Genomic DNA, 17227 nt, shown 5'->3' with positions numbered 1-17227 from the left:
CAAATTGTGCCAACATCTGATATGGTATTTCTCACTCTGACATAACTTTCTGTAAACCTAGAGAATTATTTCACCTTTCCAGGTGTTTGTGATTAATTTCTTAATTAAAACCTGCTTATCCTAATTGAGACATAAAAAAAAATATGCAATCTTCAGTATTACCAAAATAAGAAGGCAAAACCTATAAGGAAAATACCCAAGTGGCAGTGCTTAGGGTCCCTGAGTGAGCCATTAAAACTACATGTAACCTTGACCAAAAAAAGAGATAGAATGTAATCCATCAGATTGTACTCCTTCAGTTATCCCATGCCAAATTCCAGTTTTTGTAAGCACAGTCATAACAAGTAGGATTTAAACCACATTTCTGCCCTTGTGTCTAAGCAGGTGCTTAGGTAGAAGTACAGAACTTGGTCATTGGAACAGAATTTCTCCTGAATACCCCCTCCTTTCAGTCTGCACTCATGCAGGTTCCCAGCCTGAGACACCAGCAGCTTATTTACAAGCCCTCAAAGACTTTTCTCTCACAAATTTTTGCAGCCATTCTTCAAACCTACACATTTTGTGGCAAGGAAATTCAGTTTTAATTTCTGTATACTTTTCCCCCAAAACATGTCCCCCATAAGTTTAATTTGATGATCCCTAGTCCATCTTCTCTCACTTTTCTGAGAAAAAAACTGCAAGCAAAGCTTACATGCATCTGACCACTCCTGATTTGTATGACTTTCATCATATCCCCTGAGAGTTATTTTTCAGGCAAGTCCAGGTCCACTCCTTATGGACAAATGCAGTCATGGGCTAATTTTGCTGATTCTCCTCACCCTTCTCTGCAATATTCCAATTCCTGTAAGTCTGTCTGAATTCTGTGAGGTATTAAAGGCCTCCCAAGAAGCTGCTAGAGAACTCTTCTATCCAAGGTTAGACCAAAAATCAAAACTTATTTACGATTTCTCAGTGAGCTGGAAAACAGCTCCAAAATGATGTCGTTTTTAACACAGTAAAGCTGCTCTAAGCTTCCAGCTCCCAGCCCCTGCAAGACAGAGAGCTGAATCATAGTGATTGCTCTTCCTTCAACCCTTTCTGGATGATTTTCTCCAGTGGGATAAGCCAGTATTCCTCCCCTTGTGTTCCTCCCCCCTCCCATATTGTGCTCTTTGTACCCAACACACAAACACAATTGTTTGCACCTTCACTCTGGCCTGATACCAACCCTGAACTGGTCACTGACAACTGACTCTGTACCAAGAAGTCCTTTTTTAATTTGGAAATTCTGGGGGGTTTGTAATATGGAAATTCTGGAAAGTCCAAAAAATTCCCTTTTACTGGGAAATTGCTCGAACATCATGACTCTTGTTTCTATTAAGCGCCACTTGAGCTGGAATCAAAAGAATTGGTCAGAAAATCAGAAACTAAAAGGTTAACTTCTGATTTCCTCCAAATACACACTACAGCCAGGCATAAACAAGTGCCAGAAAAGGATGTGGATGGGAAATAAAGCAGAGTTTGCTGCAGTTTCTCCTCACTCAGCTCCTTGTTCTGCCTGAAACACTGCAGACACCTCCTTCTGTAGGAACAAAACCTTTTTTGACAGTATTTCCAAGAAATACAGTTGTCTTTTGAATGCATTTTACACAACACAATGTTTAGCCACAGATTCAGATTCTTTCTTTAGGCTCATGTAACTTAAAATTGCCTTTGAGTTCTTTTAGAAAGGAAAAACTGGCAAGCACTTAGCATGTACTAAAGCTTTTGGCAGCTTAAAAATACTGTGCAAAGAAACTTCTCAGTGGGAACTGGTACAAACTTTTATGTCAGCTCATCTCAAACATTTCATCTGGGCAGGTCTGCTTTGGTGTATTCTTCAAGAATTGGCTTTTTTAACACAGTAAAACATTTCAGAACTACATTTTATTAACTGATACTTACAGTTTCATTTAGATTCAGAGAGAACAGGCTAAAACATATTAGTTTAATTCCAGGCTTGGATTCACTTTAATTTTTTATATAAAAAGCAGAATTAAGCACATGTTAGTAAACATTTATATTATTTCCCAATAGTTCTTCAGTTCAAGCTATGTTTATGAGTATTCTGTACACTTCCATACACTCTGCTAAAATATTTTGCACTTGCAGATGAGTTTGAGGAATGAGCATGCTGTCTGTCAGAGCTGCTTGGTCAGAGGGTTTCTGAACAAAAGCAGGTGACAGATACACAAACACTCAGTCACGAGTCCCCCACCAAGTGATGCCTTTGCTGCACTGTCACCACAAATAAAATCAGGTGCTACAAGGGGCAAATGGTCATCATGAAGAATCAGCTGCATCATGAACAACAAAATATATTGTGTATTGAAATGCTGGAAAGTGCAAAGCAACAGTGAGTGTTTCCTGCTGGGTGCACCAGATTCAAGGTTAGGATTGCTTTCCCTTTGCCATGTGATGCTCACGTTCATCTGGAGGATGTCCTTTGGAGCACATGTCTGACACCTGGGAGCAGACAGCAAGCAAGGCTTTGGTTTCTTTCCTAACAGCCCAGTTCAAGATAAAAGGAGAGCCAGCTGCAAGGTTGAAAGGCCAAAGGAACTGGACATTCTTGGCAACAAACAAGCTACTAGGTAACTGCTTAGATCACTGCACCTCCTCAAGGGCTGTGCCCTTGCTTAAAACCAAAGAGCTGACAAAGAGTGGACAATAGCTGGAGGAACTCGAGCCCTGCAAAAGCCGAGCAGAGTCACAGCTGGGATGAGCAAAGTCAGGCTCAAGCACCACCTGGCAGGTGGAGAGACCAAACAGGCAGCTGGATGCATTTTCTGGGGAGCTCTAGGGAGGTGAGAAAAGCTCTCCTCAAGCTCATGGGAGAATAAAGATAGGGAAAGGGATAATGCACTGAAAAGAAAGATCAGCTGTGTGAGCAGTTTTTATTCTTTAACTTCAAGCCATAATAGAGAAGGATCCAAAAATGAGAAAGAATAGGCCCAATTCCAAGAGCAGTTTCTCCCAAGAACTTCCCTGTAATCTCATTAAGATCAGATCTCCTATAGTGATGGCTGCAATGAATGCTTGCACATAATTTACTAATGGCAGAAACATCTCAGACAATGGGGGAGCATCTGGTTCCAGGAATCCACATTTCAGTAATTAATCTCTTTACTGCTAAGGCTCATACTCTGCACAAGCTAATTTTAGCACATAAGTCACAACCTGTGGAAAACATCAAGGTAATAACACCAAACCCTTCCTTGAAACGCCAAAGAAAGTCATGAGTGATTGGTGGCATGATGTTCAACTCCCAGCATCCCCTTTTCAGAGCCAATCTCTGACTGATCCAGCCAGGCCACACACATTTTCCACTCTACACTTCATGATTTCTTTTTTTTGGAGAGAGAAACATGCAAGCAGCACAGAATTAAACTTCTGATCTGGTTTACTGCTTTAAGTCAAAACCTTGTTCTGCTGGATTTGCACACATTTAACTGAGAACTGAATCTGGCTGACTCATCTTCATGCAAGTATCAATACTAATGAAAAGAAAATGAGCACAGCAGTTGACAGACGAGAAGTGAGGAAAAACAAACACCAAAGACACGAAGTATTCAATTGTACTGGCTCCATACACTGCACTCAGAATAATCCCTGAGGCAGAAAGTCCAACAAACATCACAATGGCTATTTTTCATTGAAAACCACACACAGAGAATCTATTATTTTTTAAGCTAACCACAAATTGTCAATAATTATTAACAGACAGCAATTGTAAAGTAAGATATTGCACATAGTTTCTGTTTGGACAGAAAATAACATTTTGTTCTGAAGAGGCACCACATTAACAGGCTAATGAAAGTACATTTTTATAGAATATATTTACTTAGAGTTTTAAATAAGAGAAACAATTCAGCCCCAGAACAATGAAACAATCAGTTTCTGTCTGACTGGAAATGTGTGCACATGTGTACAGCTACCACACCTTGGCACAGGAGATCATGGCCCATGGTCTGAGCCAGCTTCAGCTGGACTGGACTTGGAATAGTGCCTTGAGATGATGTCAAACCCTTGCCACCCAAAACATCCTGAAGTATTCATGTGACTTGCTTTCTGATGCTGCATCCTAATCCTTTCACTACTGTGGTATTTCTCACTCCAATCACTCATTCAAGCTGGAAGCCTTAATTATTCAAGGAAGTGATTTAAAGCTGAAAGGCCAGGAATGGTTCCCACATTCCTTGACAGTGCATTTTCCTTCATCTTCCTTAGCTCCAGACACATCTGAAGATAACAAACCTGCTCCTATATTCCTGAACAACATTACTGCAGGGAACAAAAGTTCAGTTCAGGACTTCAGCAGGTAATTTTTGTTTTACTCATAAAAGTAGAGTTGCCAGTAGTAGCTGACATCCTCAAACTCACTGAAACGCTGCATAGACCTAGAAATGGAATCCTGTGTTTTGCCTTTACAAACATCTCTTTGTTCAAGGGGACATCAAAACCATTTGCCTGTGTCTGTCCAGCTCCCCTTCCACCACAGGAGATGCTGCAAGCTGGAGCTGGTCTGTATTCACCCCCACAATGACAGCAGGCAGCTGATGTTCATGAAGCACTGCTGCCTTTCATCAAACCCCGTATGGCTCAGGAAACGTAATCTAGCAGTCAGAATCTCTTCTTTGAGAAGAAGAGATCAGGTGGGAATCCCCATGAGATGCACAGAAAAAGCCAAGAACAAAGCCACCCACACCAGGTTCTGCAGCCCACAGTTGAACACACTTAATTTTATGCTGCAGGTGCATTCACAGTATCTAATCATCCACTCATCTTTCTGCACAGCTGATGGTGGAAGGGTCGAGCAGCTGCTATGGAGAGAAGTGACTCCTGTTACCACATGACCTTGCTTTACAGAGCAACAGAGACCCTCCACAGACACCAAAACCAAATAGTTCTGATGGGTGGGAGAGTATGAAGCATGGAGATAAAGGTTCAGAGATATAGCTCTGTCTCTCAAGAGCAGTGAAACTTTGCATAATGCTTTTGTCTGAAATGTGCTAAACTGGCATTCTGGTTTATTTGAACTAGGTTTAAAGCAAGTGTATTAAGATTGGTGCTGTAAAGGAGAAATTTCACGGGAGTGAGAAATATCAGGAACAGTTCTGTTGCACTCCATGCAGATTTCCAATCCAGGCAGGGGAGGGGAATGGAGCATATTTATGCTGAAGTCAAAGCAGATTTTACACTTTGGGAAGGGGGAAATGGAAGAAGAGCAAGGGAGAAGAATTTCATATCAGTGAGGAAGAGGCATATTCACTTTGAAGTAAAACCAAAGCTTTTGAAGAAAACAAGGTGGGAGGGAAAAAGCAGCACTAGAATATGATATATCAACAGAGCAATGGTGGGTACCCTCTAAAACCAAGTATCTGACCAAAGTTTAACAGCAGTGTGCCTATTTAATTCCAGATGAGAAGAAATTTCCCTCTTGGCTTCTCTCTCATCACTTAACTCTTCCTCTCTTACACATTGTCTTTGCCTCAACAGCCCTCCCTGCCAGCAGCTCTTCCTTTGGCAGTGCTTTTGGCTGACCAGTGCTCTCTGAGGGCCCTGTGTCTTTATGGCTCCCTTCTGCACTCAGCATGCCTCTTACAGGGCACAACTGCTTCCAAGCTAAATCAATATCCCATATTTGTGGCCAAAGGCCCAAAATGGACTCTGGACTCAGCCATATGCATCTAAATCCAGTTCAGTGCTGCTCTGAGGACTCTGAATTGACAACAGCAGGAAAAAGAAAGCCCAGCCCAGCTCTCAGGGCTGCAGCCAGCAGTGAGTTAAGGCCAGAGAGAGGCAAGGGCTGAGAGCTGGCACTAATACCACTTTCTGAAAGCACGAGCTTTATGTACTGTTCCTTTGTGCTCTTCTGGAAGCAGCTGCAACTCCCCTAACTCAGCCAGAGAGACCCAGTCTGCCACAGCCTGGGCCAGGGACAGCGAGCACACGGTCAGATGTGAGTGCTGCTGCCCCTGGTGCCACTGTCCCTGCTGCCACCGCACTGCCACTGTCCCTGGTGCCACTGTCCCTGCCAGGCAGAGGCTGTCCAGCTGCCCTGCCCACCGCAGGTTGGTGCTCCAGCAGTGGATCCCTGCAGGAATGCTCTCACTGGTAATGCAGTGCCAACACCTGTGCTGGGAGTGGGAATGGGGCACCTCAGGGTCATTCTGCACTCCTCTGGCAAGACAGACTGCCTGTGCTGCCCCAGCCTGCCTCCTGTGAGCTATGGGCAGTGACAGTGCTGCTACACTCAGAGGGTGAATTCTGCCTAATGTAAGGGAGCAGGGAACCACCTGCTTCTCAGCCAAGACACTGCAGCAGTTTTATCCCTGTTATCACTCAATTAGATAAATTATGTAGATATGAAGTATCAGCCTAAGCCACTCCCACAGCCTGGTCAGTACCGTGCCAGCAGCAGCCACACATCCTAATACCAAAACCTGCCTGGGGGAAGCAAAAATCCAAATTATTTGAACAAAATCATGAGTCTGGAACTCCTTGTGCAGCTCAAGACATGCATAAAAAAGCCCAGAGATACTCTGAAGTTATACCTAAGGCTGCTGGTCCCAAACACACACATACATGTTTTATATTTCTATCCAACACTACATTGTCTACTGTCAAAATGAAAGAAAATACCTCTACTAAATTCTGTGTGAAATGCATTACAAATCAAGTCTCCAGAGCTTCAAAGACATTACTTTAGGTGGTTCATCCTGTGTCTAGGCATTTTAATCTATGTTAGTATCTTAATTATTATTCAGTTTATCTTTTTGTTATAATTAATTCAAGTATTTAATATTATGATAAACACAGGAGACACACAAACAAATGCAAAATCCGTGCTTGTGGCTGACTTGGTGTATGAGTGCACCACACCATGTAGAGAGCTTCAGGTTACTAGAACCACTGCTCACCCAGTTCCAAGATCCCAGACTACACAGATCACTGGGATCATCTTCTTAACTCTCCTACCTTCCTCTGTGTGACGATCCAAAGAGCAAAATGCCAAAGGGAAATACAGAAAGCTTGCATTTGCTAAAGCCCCTGAGAGCTGGAGCCAAGCTGAACTGCAGAGCATCACTGACAAACCTGTGACAAAGCAGGCATGTGTGTGCACAGCTCTGTCTGCATATGTGCCTGTGCCTCAGCACTGTGCCTGCAGATGGCCAAAGCCTGAAAAACCTGACTTGGCTTTTTCCTGCTTGTCTTGTGCAGGTTGGTTTCTCTCTTTGTATTCTTGGCTTTAATCAAGTTCCCTTGCCTTTCTATAGGTCAATTTTCTTCTCTCTCAAGTAGTATTTTGAACACACATCCTAAATTGGGATTTTTGTGAAATGCATAAATCACCTTCCCAAAGCATTCCCAAGGACTGAGACTTACAGACTTTCTGTGCCTCTTTAATTTATATCCTACTCTTTCAGATAGGCATTGCTTAAATAGAAATAGCTTATTTCTCTCTTTTTTCCCTAGAAAAAAAGAGAATAGATTCCTCATATATAGGAGAATGTTTTCATCACTTTATTGCTTTGAGCCCACACTCTTCATAAGCTGTCATAAAAAATTTGGTTAACACATTCATAATAATTACATTTCACACACTGTCATCCTATACACATTGCTGAAACACTAATAAGAAGTGAAAGCTATATAAAACATTGCTCAGAGTACCAAAGTCAGATGGAGAAGATTTGCTCAGTGGTAAAAGGCCACTTTTAACACCAGCTTTTCTTGAAACACATGCATACACTACATGGTACTGCAACACTGAGGAATGAAAACTGACCCACATTTCCTCCCCTCTGCATATAAGAAACTGTACCCAGAGCCACAGCTGCTGTCTGAAGAGGTGAACACCAAAACAAACCCAACATCCTGCTGAGGAGCAGCAAGGGACACTGTCCCTGGTGCCCAGGGGAAGGAAGGGCTGGCAGTCACTGTAGCCACTCACAGGCCTGAGGGCACTGGGCACAACACAGAGCAGCTGCAATGGCAACAAGAGCAGTGGCCAGAATTACTCTGAAGCAGAACTGCACTTTGTGCATCACTTACTACTTCTCCTCTTTACACTCCAATGTTATTCATTTATTCAAACGTGGGCCTGTTTCTGTTCCTGCTGAGGTCAAGTGCTGAAGTGGAAGTTAAGGTCAAATAAAGCTCCATATGCTTATGATTGCTTAAAAGTGTATTATACATTGAAGCTACTGACTTGAGCTAAGAAGTCATGAAAATTTTGAAGTTGATTTTTTTCATTTTGCAGCTCTGGGTAATCTTGCTTTGCAAAGACAATCCCTCCTCCAAGACATTGCAAGAGAGGAACACCCTTCTGTCCCCAGGGTTGAACCTCCAAAAGGCACTGCAATTCCCCACATCTGAGTATACACAGACACATTGCCACATTCAAAACCAGTAAGTTATGAGTCAGAGATCCTGCAATTCCTAGAGCTGCCAGCCATTGATAGCACTCATATTGCATAGGCCTTCAGGAGAGAAATGTATACAAATGAAATGAGTGGACAAAATTATTTCAACTAAAAGTAGAAAATTAACACAGACTGTACAACAAAACTTAAGGAACACAGTTCTGGAGGCAAACTTCAATACCAGATGATGGAAAATTCTCAAAGCCATGCTTCTGTTCTCTCTACTGCTTTTAGAAGAGTAAAAATTAATTTACTAACTATGTGATGTGACCTGAGAAGCAGCTTGGGCATCATTAATGAAGTGAATATTGCTGTGTTCAAGCTAATAAGTCAGCTCAAGTTACACTATTTTATTCAAGATGCAAAAAAATTTTTACATTTTTATGTAGCTGATTACCCAGGGCAGGAAAGCTGGGGGTGGGAGAAAGTAGGATCATATCCTCAAATACACAAATCATATAAGAGGATCATATCCTCTTATTACACAAACCTCAGCTGGCACAGTTTGTAATAAATTGCATGAGTAAACCCAAAGAATGACCTGCTAGATAAAGCTCAACTTCAAGTCACAAGTTCCAAATGCAAACCATCATCTTGAATGTTAGTGCCCCCCTTAAAACACCAAACATAACCCATGTACTTCATTTTCTTCCTTCAGGCATCTTCCTCTTCTCCTTTTTGTTGTGGAAACAGCATGTACAGCCATTTGCATTCACTCTAGAAGGGGTTTTAGTACCTCAAACCTCAGCATCTCAGTCTTATTTTGAAAGCCAGTTCTGGCAGACATGCTCTTAAAGGAACAGAACACAAGGGTCAATTAAATCACTGTCACTGAACAAATTGATTGAACTTGTACACTATATTAGAGGTTGTTTGGACACTTACTTTCCATGTCTCTGGCACACTCTGGTACAGGATTTCATCCAAGAGAAGATGACACACCATAGTAATTGACAGAGAATTCACAATTTTCCCTTTCCAATATCTCTCCCAGCTCTGTGGATCCAGTCAAGATCTAAAACTAATGACTTATCTGTCTTGCCTAAGGGCAAAACCAGATTTCTAAACTAACAAACAGAAGAAAAAAATTTTCTCTGAATAAAGACATCGATCCTCATGTTCTGCAAGGACCAGAATGTTAGAAATGCCTGCTGTGATGCCTAAAGGCTTCACACAGCGATTACTAGGTAGCCATTAGGCAATAGCTGGAGGCTCTGCTTGGGACCTCTTCCTTTCTTTTCTCATAGAGTGCACCCACAGAATCTCCTGTTGGGAGTGCCACTGGCAAAAACAACTCCTAGAAGAATATCCTACCAGGATGCTCCTCTTCAGTGACTAACAAAGGAAAATGGGGCACGTCCCTAGAGCTGTTTATTTACTTGAAGTATTTTAGGTAGACTGCTGTTCTCTCTGGTTCAGGGTTGCTTTCTGTTACTTTTGCTACACACAGGACAGGCTAACTTGCAAGAACAGACCACAGAGCCTGGTGGCTCCAAAAAGCTGTTCAACCAGAAGGCATAGTTTGTCTCCTGAAATCAATACCAAAGGCTCCCACTTTCAGCAGGGCACAGAGACAGTGGCACACAAGCTACAGAGGAAGACCCTTTCACCTGAAGGCATGAACAGACAGAACGCCAGATCTTCAGCTGGCAGGAGCCAAATGATGACACCCAGGCCCATCAGTGTACTCCTGGCATTCTGCATTTGAGATTTCCTCACCTCTCATCTTTGGGCACTCCAGTTACTCACTGCCCTCAGACATGAGCACTTGGGAATCTCATTTGGATCAGTGTAGCTCCTGGCATCTGCAAATGTGCATAATGGCACTGGGAACCAAACACTCTTGCTCATCTACATAGTTGCCTCCTTTCTATTATCCAGACATAATCCTCAATGATCTACAACAGACCCAGGGGAAAAACCAATTTGTTGGGACCATAACGTGTTGTATTAAGGCCCAGTAGCCTCCAGCTCTCTTTAACATGCTGTTCTTTCAACTAACATGAATTCAGAGGGAAACAGGACCATCCATTCTGCCACAAAGTGCTCTGAAGCAGCACTTTTCTCTCAGCTTGCCAAGTCTCCACATCATTCCTAAGCCTAACTCCAAAGTTTGATGGCAAATTCATTTAGATATTTACATTAATTTAGCTATTTACTGCTTCAAAACAAAAGCATGGTAATAATACACATCCTGAGGACAGGGCTGGACCACTCCTCCTCCTCTTCTCAAAGGGGCTGAGAAGGAGAAAATGATCCCAACAAAGCTCCTGGGGAAGGGCAGCCTTTTGGCAGGACAAGCACCAGTGCATTAACCACTGACAGAAAACCTAAGCCCCTGTTAGCACAGCTGGGGAATGAGTTTGAGGTGCTCAGAGCCCACATCCAGCATCAGGTAACACATCACCTTGACCAGAATGTCTCTCCTGCACACTGCAGGGTAAAGCCTCACCTCCCTGAGAGCCCAGGGACCTTTGCTCTTGGAGCCCTGATCTCAGGACCTTAGCACATAAAGAAACACAGCTCAAGCTGCTGATGAGTGTTTCTGGGTTTGGCAAGGCAGGCACAGGGTTTGCTGCCACAACACCCAAGACTACCCTTTTCTTCAAGGACTGAAGCAAGTTAGACAGATGATCCATACACTCAGATGTGCTTCCAGACACTTCTCACTTCATCATGCTTGAATTTACTACCAGGAAGAACCCATTTATTCATTTAAACACTGTTGAGGTCACTTATTTAACCATTTAAGTGGGGAAAAAAAAAGTTTGTTGTATAGACATAGATACTTTTAGAGCAAAAGAAGCTTTAACATCAGATTGACAATGATGAAATCAATTTTCTTTCTCCTTATGACCATGTAACTCCCCCCTGCACTGGAGAATACCCTCAGCTGATAGATAGAGCACTGTGAGATTGGGTCCTCGCTACTATCGTTGCCATGACTGCACCACACACCTCTGCATGGGCAGCAATGCTCTAACTCAAAACAGCTGCTCAGGACAGCTATTAAATTCTCTAATGGCACCCTCTACCACTAAGTTACAGCCCTGTGTGGGATCAGAGTACCATGGGAGTGCGCTTTGAACTTAATCAAATTTCTACCACTTAAATGATATAAATGAGTGTCCTGACAAACAGACAAAAATATTATTTTGAGTGTCTTTGTAATATTTTTATCAAGTGATAGCCACAGAGTAACAAATCATTGCCACCTCAGATGCAAACCACTCCAGGGTTCTGGAAATGCTCACCATCTGTGTATTTGGCAAGGAAGAGCAGTAACTGGGCAGTAAGTGTATTCCTCATTCTGAAACAGTGATTTATAATCAGGAACAACCCAGTTGCTTATTTCTAATAAACCTATAGTGCTTATTATATTCCCATGACAAAATAAAAATTTATTTCAGGAAGAAAATGACGCTCAGAGACAGACAGCCTTTCAAGCCCTCCTTCATTAAAGAACAGAGGCAACTCAGTAACCCGGAAAGCAGTGATCCAGCAAACATTGTGCTGCTGCAAACTGTTTGAGGCAAAGATATATGGGAGTTTATTTGCATATAACTTCATATGAATTCCAACTGCATCTTGGGTGCAAGTAAAGCTTGGGGTTTTTTTTGTTTTGTTTGGCTTTTGGGTTTGTTTTTGTTTTTATGATGAACAGACTTAGCAAACACTTCCTAAGCTGTCTGTCTGCCGTTTGGAATTCCAAGTCTGAAATAAAGCATAACCACACTACCAGCTCCAGTGCTGCATGTCTCACAAAAAACCCCACCAACAATTAAATAAAAGAACATTTACTTTACACAGAGCCCACGTGCAGCTTACAGCTTCACCAATAAAGTAGCATGACAGATACAGCAAATCTAGCAACAAACGAACCGAACTGACAAACTGCCTGTCAGTGCTCTCTCTCTACAAATACAAACTCAAAGGAAAAAAAATCATCACATAACATCTGCAATAATAATTCTGTCACCTCTCTCTTGGTGTTAAAGTGTACCATACCATTATGATGAGAGTCCTGGGTCTGCTCATTTCATCATCACTATCCAGCGGCAGAATTTCATGTGACAACTCCTCTCGTCGCCGGCGCCTGCAGATATGTGGACAGTTCCTCTGTACCACAGAACGAAAGGCTTGGAGCAGAACAATGCTGGCAGCACAACCCATATCTGCATCCTGAAGCCTACAAAATAACTTCTATGTTTATGCTATGTTTGAAAAACAGTGGCTCCTTGTCCCTGAGAACAGCCTACAGTGCAGCTGCAGCCAGCTCGCTCTCCAATCGCTTCCTTGAGCTCTGATCATCTGATCACAACCAAATAGCTTGGATGCAGACAGAGGAAAGATTTGATCCACTGAAACAGAAACACACGCAATATTACGATGCTTTCCTCTCCCTCCCTCCCTGCCCCTGAATTCACATGAGAAAATGCACTCCCTCTCCTGTACAATCATCCACCTCCTCCGATTCCAGTTTCATGGAACTGAAAGTATTAAAATTCCCAGTTCAAAAGAGCCAGCTGTTCATTAAACACACAGAGGCATCCACAGCAACTGGCTGGATCAGTTTAAATACCTTCTTAAAAAAGTCATACGTAGCAAAAAAGCCAATATCTGCACAGTTATTAACTCTCATTATCAGCTCTGCTGGGTTTAAAACACTTTGCCTAAGGGGTTTTTTACCACACACACACAAAAAGCTCACAGAGGGATTTGCCTACAATATTTTCACCACTTCTTGCAATTTTCTGAAGCACAGCAAGTTCATTTGAGTTGTAAATGTAACAAGTGGCAAAAAGGCAGAAATCTGGGTGCCTCATCCAGCTCATGCTGAAAGAACCATGGCTGAAGGCGAAGCAGCAGCTCTGACATGCCTCTCAACAGTGGGGCTGTTCTGTGCTCCTGCACACAACCTTCTGCCTTCACACAGAAACATCTGCACACCTGCACAGGGGCAGGGTCTCACTCTGAACCACACAGTGATGACCTTCCCAGAGGGTGAGAAGAGAGGGTTTCTGTGTGTTATCAGTGTGCAGGCTGGGGGAAGCTGCTGCTGGCAGCCAGCACTAACAACTTGCCTCTCTGGCTCCTGCCTGGCAAGTCATTCAAAAAGCAGGCAGGGATGCTCAGCAATCACATGGCTGACCTGGAAACACAGCAAGCACTAATGGGAGAGTGTGTAAGATAATAGCACAGGAGAGGAAGTTAGCACTAAAAATACCTACAGAAAATGGATTTCTCCTACACATTAGGAAAACTAAAAATTTCCAATAGGGTTTCCAGAGCAGCTGCTTTTAAGCTAATATGTATAACTTTATTATGTGTGCACCCAAAACCATATTTACCTTGCATCAAAAGGTTTTTGTTTCTAATGAAGGCCATGAAAAGTTTTGTCATCAATTCCCACGGGGGCATCGTCAGCTTTATAACGTCTGTTAATGAGATATTTGTAAATAATACCCTCTTTCACAATCTGAGCCAGGAACTACACTGAAAACTTCTTATGGAAGTACTTTTTCTGGGCTGAAGTAGAGTTTAATTGCTCAGAAATCTGGCAAAAGACATCATAATTCTAATTAAAGCATTCCCCAGAAAAGGTAAATCCTTTGGATCTGTCCTTTAATAACAACAAACTCATCACCATTATTTCTTGCCTTTATTTCTTTAGAGCAAACAGCTTTAAGTGCATGTGGAAAACAGCAGCACTGGCAGGCACTGCACAACCTGATTCCCAGCCCTGCCAATGCATCCACCTGGCTCTTCCTCCCCTTGGATCCTCCTGGGCACACCCTTCACACACTGTTGAGATGTCCCTGTCCCTCCAGCAGCAAACCCTGCAGAGGGGGCCTCCTACCATGCTTGTTAGTCTGACTTTGCTAATGGGATTACAAGGGCACAGTGGCACAGCTGAGTAATTCCTGCACCAAAGCAGCAATCCTGCTGCTACTGCTATTGTTTGTGCTTTCATCAGCCCCCTGCCTACTCCAGAGCTGCAAATGACACCTTGGCCCCACCAAGGATGCACTTGGCAGCTGGGACACCTCCATTCCTACTCCAATTCCAGCAGCAGCAATATAGTCCTGGGTAACATCTGCTGCTGGCTGTTATGGCAACTGCTCTGCTGCCATGGAGGCTGCTAACACATCTCCTGTCTGTCTGTACAGCCTCCTCCTTCACTCACCAGGGCTCAGCTGGGAGAGTTGGCAGCACTTTTTTGAAATTTGGTTTCCATAGCACAGCCCAACACAGTCGCACATGTGTGCGCACGTGTGTCTGGAACAGCACCCTGGGGCTCGACCCAAAGCTTCCCTTTGTTCTCAGAGAGGAATCCCATTCATTCCAGGGGTCTTTGGATCACACTATTCTCTGCCAGTAGCCTTAGTAACTTCATTACAATTATTTGTGGATTAAGCTATTATTAGATACAAGTAGAAATGACACAATCTTGGCATTTTGGCACTTTGGAGAGAAAAATGAAACTTAGCCTGAAAGCAAGTAAACTAACAAGCCAAAGCCAGCTAAAAGTAGCCTCCAGCTCTTGATCAAAATTCAAGAACTGAAAAACAGCTAATGCACAGGGGAAAAGAAACCACTGAGGAGCTAAAAAAAAATCTCTTCTGTTTTAAGGAAATCTCACAGAGGCATGAGCTATCATTGGAAAGGAAACCTCCCAGCCACTAAAAATGCCTGGACACATACAGAGTATCAACAGCTTTGTTTTACAAAGGTAGGGATCTCATTAGAATACATTATGTTTATATACCAGTTATCAACAGTGTTAGTTACTCTTACAGTGAAGCATTCAGCACTATTTTGTGTTAATTAGCACTTTAATCCAGAAACAAAATTCAGTGAAACCCCCTGGGAAGCAAAATACTCCTTAGTGCAAGCAACTCTTTAATTCCCCATTCTGAAGGCTTTGGCAGCCATGCTGGGCTAAGGAATATGCACACTGGAAACCTTCCACTGCCCACTCCCACCCCACTCTTATCCACCACTCCCTTTAGCTATGCTACATAGACATGTGACAGCAGCATCATGGTTTGTGGGGACAGCCTGGGAAGGCAACTACAAGGAACTAAGGCACTCAGTGAAGAAAAGTGCTAAAGGCAACTCAGTGAAGAAAAGCAAAAGAAAAATTAGACAGGCAAGACAATTGTTTTAACCCAGAGGACTTGAGTGACCCAGTCCTCAGCACCTCCCTGGGCTGGCTCTGTGTAGCAGCCGAGCTGTGCAGGAACAGAAGTGGGTCACACTTGCCATGTCTTATAAAGTCCATGATAAGAAAGCAGAGTTCAAAGGCATCTGTATCCTCGAGCTCACAGCTATTCCAGCCCCAGCTTCCACATGAAAGAGATGCCAGCTCTGCAACAGGGCAGCCAGGGTGTGAGGAGGCAAACTCTCTCTTGCACTAAGTCTGTACCAGACAGTAAATGCCTTCTCCTCCAAGCACTGGGTTATTTCTCTTCCACAGTATTCCTGTATTTCTGTTCCTGCAGACTGCATGAGTTTCTAAAGATGCTACCAAACATTTTCTTACACACCTATTTCATACCTCATTAGCACACCACATTAAAAGCTGTTTTCCTTCCCACAGCTTACTTTATTCCATTAATTTTCCTTGCTCTTTGTGGCATTTGAATTCCTGTGATCATAATAAACAGGATACAATCTATTGGTATTTTGGTCTTCAGCTGAGGGCTTTAAAGAGGCAGGCAGAAAGGCAAGTGTTGGAGAAGATCCTTTAGTGAGAGGATGACTTATCAAATTCAACACTGATCCTTCTCCTACCCCTAAAGGAGGCTGCATTCTTCTCCACAAGGAGGATGGATGCAGGTTAGAGGCCCCCTTTGCCATGAGACCTCTCAGCTGCCAGCATGACAGGCAACATTTTATTGGGTTTTTTAAATCTGGGAAACAAGCCTGCCTCTCCACGGTATTTTTGCATGACACATCCTGAGAAGCTCCACAGAAGCTCTTGCAGTGTGACAATCCTAAAGCAGCAGTAGCAAGGGAGCCCAGGAGCCCTCAAAATGAACAGGAACACCCCTGGAACTGCTTACAGCAGTGTGTTTAGTCTGGCCCACAGAAGCCTCAAACCAGCAGCAGGAACTAAAGGCAGCATAGCAGTACAAGCAAGAAGAACTCACAGTTACAAGTGCTAAGGCTCATGCCACCATTACAAGTTACCATTAAAGTTCCCATTCCACATAAATCATACGATGTGTAAACAGATGATGAGCAGCTCCCCAGCAGCACACAAACAACACCAGTGGCCAGTGGCTGTCACCCACAGCTCCACACATAGACCCACAGTTTATAGTGAAACTTCTCTTAAGTTAGTCCATACAAATAGCAGATAAACATTTGAAGCAAGACATGACAACAAAATTACAGTCTCTGCCTTGATGCAAACAAGGATCACTCATATTTTGGTAAGCTCATGTCTCATTTTTCAACACTTAAATATTCATCACCCACCCTTTCAAAACAAAAAGAGCTGATACACATTTTCTTCGCAAAGGTCTTTGTCTCCAGTATTTATTTCCATGAAGGCCTGAAGGCACTTGCAAAGAAAGCAGAGGGGCAAAAACACACCCAAGTCTGAAAGACTCTTATGCTCTGTTACACCAAAACAAACAGGGGAACCCCAACTGGCCCCAAGGAGCACAGAGACCCAGCTCAGACACCTGCAGTACTCCCAGAGATGGTCTTCATGGCAGGCAGCTTAATGAGACAAACCCTCATTGATAGGCCTCTTTTCCTTGCACATT

General features: G+C 43.1%; 1 protein-coding gene across 8 annotated transcripts in view; it reads right to left on the bottom strand.

The window, feature by feature from the left end:
- The window catches only part of DOCK10 (dedicator of cytokinesis 10), a 135718-nt gene that overhangs the window by 103469 nt on the left and 15022 nt on the right, over nucleotides 1-17227 (bottom strand). For 6 of the 8 annotated variants that reach the window (XM_018913059.3, XM_018913065.3, XM_050978016.1 and 3 more), the window contains exon 1: nucleotides 12456-12754. The exons of the other annotated variants lie outside the window; for them this stretch is intronic. In XM_018913059.3, the coding sequence (XP_018768604.3) occupies nucleotides 12456-12620 (165 nt within the window). In that variant the 5' untranslated portion in view covers nucleotides 12621-12754. Of the gene's footprint in view, nucleotides 1-12455; nucleotides 12755-17227 lie in introns of those variants that run through there. 8 annotated transcript variants of the gene reach the window in all.

The sequence above is a fragment of the Serinus canaria genome, chromosome 9 (assembly GCF_022539315.1).
Source record: "Serinus canaria isolate serCan28SL12 chromosome 9, serCan2020, whole genome shotgun sequence".
Lineage (NCBI taxonomy): Eukaryota > Metazoa > Chordata > Aves > Passeriformes > Fringillidae > Serinus > Serinus canaria.
Note: the sequence above shows the minus strand (reverse complement) of the source record. Positions and strands in the feature narration are given on the sequence as shown.